Raw genomic sequence first — 8,086 nt, forward strand, 5'->3', positions numbered from 1 at the left:
CAAATCAAAGGATTAAACTTAGAGTTAACTACAAAATCGTCTAGGGGAATGGGGATTAAGCATATAGAATAAATTGGTGCGAAGGAAAATCCAACATATGCTGACTGGAGATCTCAAGAACTAGGTTCAATGGGACAATCTAATTGCACTGATTTGGTAAATCACTGTAGCGGTTTTCTCTAGCCCATTCGTATGATGAAACAGTGAATGTTGAGGATAAACATACGATTTTTAATTATTATGATAAAATCAATGAAAAATCACCTATGTGAGAGAGATGTTGGGACACTTTGAAGAAATAGTTAGGCTCAATTCTAGACCATCTTGCAGAATCAGACATGTGTTCATGGCCAAAATGAATACGATATAAGACGCTCAACAAATCTTTCACAATAAGGAAATAATTTGGGGAAAATAAGGATGTGTCTTTTAAGTTTATAAATTACCAAAGATAAGATAACATGAGCATAAATCTTATATTCAAGGTTACTTTCTTCATCGGTGTTCTTACCATACTAGAATTATTGTCATACAAGGTACCTAATTTAGGCTCTATAAATACCAGATATTCTCTATATTTTTTGTATATTCACTCATTGCTTTAAAGAATCACTAATATATTTGCACTACTTAAATTTGCTTTCATGGCTGACTGAAGCATCAGAGGGTCTATAACGAAAACAATTCTTGCGCCCAATAACGTTTTCTCATCCACGCAGGTATCATCTCGAATATTGTTGACCAGGAGGTCTGTGCTCGGCCGGATACTGTCATCCGGGGAAATTGTTTCGCCAGACCCGACCCTAGTTACGTGAAATTTCGGACACAAGCAAATAATATTGTGTTTGTTTTGATTTTAAAAATAATGGATTATAATATCACTTATCTACATGTAATGTCACAAATAACCTTGAAAATATAAATATAATAACACACGAATTAAATATTTCAACATGGTGGGGTTTTTAGTAGTGAATTTACTTGGGGTGAGGGTAACAAAAATGATTATAATTGCATAATGGTGGGGCCTTTATCACCGTCCTTTATCAATCACCAGTTATATAATTACACATTTTTCTGATATCTAATGGGTCTAAAATTACAATCCACGCACTGGTTACCCACCAATTGTCTACATAGGGCAACTTAAAAGATAATAATAATAATATTATTATATTATTATTATTATAAAAATTTGAGGGCCATTGCTGGCCAATAGTAAAATAATCCTCCTCCCTATTTAATAGATATTTTTTTTATTACAACACACTCGGGAAGGGAGATCGAATCCGAAGAGAGGAGCCAGCTAATCTAACGGGTGAGATCACTGGGATACAAGCTCGGTCTCCCTACTTAATAGATATTGAATTCAACATATAGGAAAAATTCTAGTATCTGGATTGAGTAATTTGAAATCCATATTTGAAATTTTTTTTGTTAAATAAATTAAATAAAAGAAAATAAAATTCATCTTCTAATTTTTTACAATATATTTATACTAATCATAATGCATTTTGAATGACTTCAATATTCCAAGGATTTGAAATTTATTTTGATTGATATAATTATAGTGTAAAAACATGACCTTAAGTATGATACTCATTTTAAGAACGAACACTTGTTATTTTATCAAAATTTATAATTGATGGTAATGATGTAACTAAAATATTTTTAAAACTTACATCATCCCGAACGTCATGTTCTGATAGTTTTCCTAGCAGCAATAATTATTATTTCGGAACAAAATTACCCTAAACCCAACATTGATTTAAAAACCAAGGGTCTTGATTTAAAAAAAAAAACAGTGGGTTGCTGTTGTATCGGCTAGCTTCTAACGCCGAAGTTTCAACAAAGGTTCCTCCAAAAAGTTATATTGTCAAGTCAAGGAAAAGCATATCCATTTTCAAGCAAAATTTTCAGCGCATGCATATTTTGTCAAATTAACTCCGCCATTCAATTTTTGTACGCAATTTGATAAGACAAATTGCAAGATTATTGTATGAAAATTATTACAAAGAGTACTAATAATGCGTTGGGGGTCTAATGTATAATAATAATATTCCTATAGATTTTTATTTGTTTCCCACTTGTCATCAATCTTGAGCAAGCTTCTTTTCCCTCTATAAATAGTCCATTTTTCCTCATTTCTTGTGCGCTCAAAACTTTACTTCTTTCACTAGTAATATACAACTCGAGTCTTGTTCGTTTAGTCCATTTTTGCATTTCATAATGGGTTTGATCACTTACGAGCATGAAGTTATCTGTTCCATCCCACCGGCCAAGTTGTTCAAGGCCTTCATCCTCGATGGCGACCACCTCATCCCCAAGGTCTTGCCTGAGGCATTCAAAAGCATCAAAAATATTGAAGGAGACGGCGGCGTTGGAAGCATCAAATTGATCACTTTTGGCGAAGGTATAGAAAGATTATCGCGATTGTCGTCGGGTTTTTTTGCAACAAAAAATTTATGAAATATGTATAATAACGCAGGTAGCCAATACAAGAGCGCGAAACACAGGGTCGATGAAATCGACGAGGCAAATCATGTGTACAAGTACTCTATCATTGAAGGTGATGTTTTAGGCGAAGATCTTGAATCCATTTCCTACGTTGTCAAGATCGAAGCCTCCGCTGATGGCGGCTCTGTCTTCAAGACTGTAAGCCATTACCATACCAAACACGATGCCCACGGCATCACCGAAGAGAAGATCAAGGAAGGAAAAGAGAAAGCGAAGGCCTTATTCAAGGCTGTTGAAGCTCACCTCCATGCACACCCTGATGCTTATTAAATCGCCTTCGTCGTCGGGGCGGACGCAGACAAACCGTATTCTAAATTCCTGAGTGCTCCCTTGTTTCGATCTCTTGTGAAAAAAGGTTAACATGTGTGTGTTTCGGTGTGCAATATGTTTGTGGATTTATCATGAGTTTTATTTTTTAGTTTTTGTTTCGCATGTGAATTGTGATGGAATAAATTTAAAAGTTGTATGTGCGATTGTGTTGTAATAAGAGTCGAGTGAGTGGTTGTATTTCTTGTGTGAAAATAATACGTTGAATATTGGATGATGTGATTTGCACAATTTTTTACGAGTAGGTCTCCTGTGAGACAGTCTCACGAATCTTTATCTGTGAGACGAATAAACCTTACCGATATTCACAATAAAAAGTAATACTCTTAGCATAAAAAGTAATATTTTTTCATGAATGACCCAAATAAGATATCAATCTCACAAAATATGATTCGTGATACCGTCTCAAACAAATTTTTGTCATTTTTTATTTGACCGATCTTTAAATTCCTTGGCGTTTTTATACCCCATTTGACATAATTTAAATTCTCATTTATATAAATTGATTTATTTTATTTAGGTGGAAACATATAATTTTTTAAAAATATTCCCGATTTGGATTTCAAATTACAGCATGCACTATATTACATAAAATATGTTTTCTCTATTTTGCAATAAATTAATTAGAAAAATAACAAATTAATATATTTTGGCCAACATAAAAATATAATTTAAAATTTACCCACTTTAATTTTTATCCTAGATATGTCATTGTACGTGAAAATTTTCGATTTTGAATATAAATTCAGTTTGGTTATTTGATTAAATTTGTGCATGTTCAACTTAATAATGAGCTAACTTCCTCTCAATGTCAACTTCAAGGTGTTTTAGAATATCTGTGTTGTGCAAGTTTGACTCCGTAATGAGTTATTGTAGCAATTATTCCGTGATCGTATTTGTTTTACGAAAATGATTTACTCAAGATTGTTGTGAAAAAGTAAAAATTTATGGTAAAAAGTAAAAATCTCAAACTCTCAAAATTTCCCAAACTACACACTTTATAATATTTTTCTCTCTACTCAATTGTATCAAATCTTTACAAATGGAGACCTATTTATAGATTTCTTTGGAAAACAATCCAAAAACAATTTCATCATTACATACATCATCACACACTAATTTTCAATATTCAACACCTAATTTTACCTAATTTTCAACACAAATATTTTTCATATTTTCAACACTCCCCCTTGTGATGATGATCATGATACGATGATGTATTCATTACGTGATTTTGTACTGCCTCGTTAAAAACCTTACTAGGAAAAACCCATTGGGATAAAAACTATAGTAAGGGAAAAAGAGTGCAGTCACGTAAACTCCCTCTCATGTTGACATGAACAATTCTTCACAAATTTCGTAGATTGCGCATCCCAATATTATATATGTGCTTTCTGAATATTATCGTAGGAAGTGCCTTTGTGAAGAGATTTGATGAGTTTTCACTTGATTGAATGTGACGAACATCAATACATTTATTCTTCTCAAGCTCCTTGGTGAATGCGAAAAACTTAGGAGGAATATGGTTAGTTCTGTCGCTTTTTATGTATCCTTCTTTCATTTGAACAATACATGCAGCATTATCTTCATATAGTATCACAGGATTCTCGTCGAATGATAATCCAAATGAGATTTGGATATGTTGGCTCATTGATTTTAACCACACACATTCACGGCTTGTTTCATGTAGTGCAATAATCTCGGCATGATTTGATGAAGTTGTTACAAGTGTTTGTTTCTGTGAATGCCAAGAAATTGCAGTGCCTCCACGAGTAAATACATATCCAGTTTGGGAACGTGCCTTGTGTGAATCAGATAAGTATCCAGCATCGGCATAACCAATTATACTTGGATTAGCATTTTTTAATACAAAAGTCACAAGTCTGTCGTTCCTCGTAGATAACGGAATATATTTTTAATTCCGTTCCAGTGTCTCTTTGTTGGATATGTGCTAAATCTTGCCAACAAATTTACGGCAAAAGATATATCAGGCCTTGTACAATTTGTAAGATACATAAGGGCACCGATAGCACTTAGATATGGTACTTCTGGACCAAGAATATCTTCATCATCTTCACATGGACGGAATTGATCCTTTTCTATGTTAAATGATCTAACAACTATTGGAGTACTTAAAGGATTTGATTTATCCATATTAAAACGTTTAAGGATCTTTTCTGTATAATTTGTCTGGTGAACAAATATTCCACATTCTTTTTGTTCAATTTGTAAACCCAGACAATACTTGGTTTTTCCAAGATCATTCATTTCAAATTTCTTCCTTCAAGTATGACACAACTTCTTGAATTTCCTTATTCGTTCCAAGGATGTTTAAATCATCAACATATACAGCAATAATTACGCATCCAGAAGTTGTTTTCTTAATGAAAACACAAGGGCATATTGAATTATTTACATATCCCTTTTTCATCAAGTGATCACTTAGTCGATTATACCACATTCGATCGGATTGCTTTAACCCATATAATGATCTTTGTAATTTCACAGAATAACATTCTCTGGGTTTTGAACTTTGTGCTTCAGACATCTTAAATCATTCAGGGATTTTCATATATATATTACTATCAAGTGATCCATATAAGTAAGCTGTAACAACATCCATAAGACGCATTTCTAAATTTTCAGATACCGGCAAGCTAATCAAATACCGAAACGTAATTGCATCCATCACGGGAGAATACGTTTCTTCATAATCAATTCCAGGCCTTTGAGAAAAACCTTGCGCAACAAGTCGAGCTTTATATCTTACTATTTCATTTTTCTCATTTCACTTTCGAATAAAAACCCATTTGTATCTAACGGGTTTTACACCTTCAGGTGTAAGGACTATAGGTCCAAAAACATTACGTTTATTTAGCGAATCCAATTCAACCTGGATGGCTTCTTTCCATTTTATCCAATCCTGCCGATTTTTACATTCACCAAAAGATTTTGGTTCATGATCTTCATTATTATTTATGATGTCGATTGTCACATTATAAGAAAATATATCATCAATTTCTTCTATATCTTTTCGGTTCAATATTTTTCCAGTATTAATATAACTGATAGAGATTTCATGATTCTCGTCAGTTTGTGGTTCTGACAGAACATTTTCATCATCATGTGTTTCTTCAGGAACAACTTTATCTATTTTGTGATCATCATGTGTTTCTTCAGAAACATCATTCTTTATTTTGTGATCATCGTGTTTCTCTATAAATTTTCTTTTTCGAGGATTTTTATCCTTGGAACCGACTGGCCTTCCACGCTTCAGGCGTTTAATGACATCATGAGTATCTTCAATTTGTTTCTTCGGAATTTCAATTCGAGCAGGGGCATTTGCAGTATGTATATATGATTTAGTTACCCCTTTTGTGTCTGCAAATGCATCTGGTATTTGATTTGCTATTCTTTGCAAGTGCACAATTTTCTGTACATCTTTTTCACATTGTTTTGTTCTTGGATCCAGATGTAACAATGATGATACATACCATGTAATTTCTTTTTCAGTATGTTTCTGTTCTCCCCCTAACATTGGGAAGATTTCCTCATTAAAATGACAATCAGCAAAACGTGCTGTGAACATGTCGCCTGTCTGAGGTTCAAGATATCGAATGATTGATGGACTATCATAACCGATATAAATTCCAACCTTTCTTTGAGGTCTCATTTTCTTTCGTTGCGGTGTTGCAATAGGCACATACACCATACATCCAAAAATTCTCAGATGAGAAATGTCTGGTTCTTTACCAAATGTAAGCTGCAATGGGGAGTATTTATGATAGACACTTGGTCTGATGCGAATTAATGAAGCAGCATGTAAAATTGCATGTCCCCATATAAAATAGGGAGCTTTGTTTTCATAATCATTGGTCTAGCAATCATTTACAGACGTTTAATCAATGATTCAGCCAATCCATTCTGTGTACGTACATGAGCAACATGATGCTCAACAATGATTCCCATATACATACAATAATCATTGAAAGTTTGGGAAGTAAATTCACCAGCTTTATCAAGTCTAATTTTCTTGATTGTATAATCGGGAAATCGATTCCTCAATTTTATTATTTGAGCAAGTAATCTTGCAAATGCAACATTTCGAGTTGACAATAAACATACATGTGACCATCTGCTGGAGGCATCAATCAATACCATAAATTATCTGAATGGTCCACATGGTGGATGGATTGGTCCACAAATATCACCCTGAATACGTTCAAGAAACATTGGTGATTCAATTTGGATTTTGGCTGGTGATGGTCTTATAATAAGTTTTCCAAGAGAACATGCTTTACATTGAAACTTATTATTCTGAAAGATCTTCTGATCTTTCAGCGGATGACCATGTGTATTTTCTATAATTCTTCGCATTATTGTTGAACCAGGATGTCCTAATCGATCATGCCAATTGGTTAATATTGAAGAATTATCAACTACCATATTTGATTCAATGGGACTTATATGTGTATAATGCAATCCAGTAGGGAGCATTGGTAGTTTTTCAATCACATATTTCTTTCCTGATTTATATGTGATAAGACACATATACTTCTCATTCCCTTCATTCATTGTTTGAGTATCATAACCATGGGAATATATATCATTAAAACTCAACAAATTTCTTTTCGATTGTGGTGAATATAAAGCATCATTGATCAAAAATTTTGTACCATTAGGTAACAAAAATTGTGCTTTACCACATCCTTTAATCAAGTCTACAGGACCTGATATTGTATTCACCGTTGTTTTTGTTGGTTTTAGTTCCAAGAAATATCTTTTATCTCGGAGGATAGTGTGCGTTGTACCACTATCGGGTATGCAAACTTCAGCTTTGCTCATAGCATTTTTCATATTTGAACTTCAAAAAAAATATGCAATGAAATAAAATTACTGACAATACATATGTAAATATAACACATATCATAATTGTACAATAAAACATTATTATATGAATATATGAAAAATAAATTATTGTACATTTATATTCTACCATTATATTGTTCATTTTCAAAGAAATCATTGAGAAAATCTGTAGCATCAATATTGTTCATTTCTATCCCACCAACATATTGATCATTTCCAGAGAAATCATTCTTAAAATCAACAGCATCAAAATGAGTTGAATCACTCAAACGGTCACTTCGTTCAGTGAAGTTGGTCTCTTTTTCTTTCCCCTTTATCGATTCTTTATAGAGCTTGCAAAGGTGCTCAGGGGCTCGACAAATTCGAGACCAAT

At 33.2% G+C, this 8,086-nt stretch overlaps 1 protein-coding gene across 1 annotated transcript; it reads left to right on the forward strand.

Moving 5' to 3' along the window:
• The first annotated feature begins 2,138 nt into the window (after positions 1–2,138).
• LOC142519519 (major allergen Pru ar 1-like) lies at positions 2,139–3,061 on the forward strand. Its single transcript, XM_075622559.1, has 2 exons — positions 2,139–2,413; positions 2,489–3,061. Exons 1-2 carry the CDS (start codon positions 2,230–2,232, stop codon positions 2,785–2,787), a joined length of 483 nt encoding a protein of 160 aa, XP_075478674.1. The 5' UTR covers positions 2,139–2,229; the 3' UTR covers positions 2,788–3,061.
• The last annotated feature ends 5,025 nt before the right edge of the window (positions 3,062–8,086 follow it).

The sequence above is a fragment of the Primulina tabacum genome, chromosome 11 (assembly GCF_025594145.1).
Source record: "Primulina tabacum isolate GXHZ01 chromosome 11, ASM2559414v2, whole genome shotgun sequence".
Taxonomy (NCBI): Eukaryota; Viridiplantae; Streptophyta; class Magnoliopsida; order Lamiales; family Gesneriaceae; genus Primulina; species Primulina tabacum.

Bases quoted from the DNA above. Each gene is read 5' to 3' on its own strand.
- LOC142519519 (XM_075622559.1), top strand. From the start codon at position 2,230: ATGGGTTTGATCACTTACGAGCATGAAGTTATCTGTTCCATCCCACCG. The intron at 2,414-2,488 runs GTATAGAAAGAT...ATAATAACGCAG, and splicing joins ATTGATCACTTTTGGCGAAG to GTAGCCAATACAAGAGCGCG.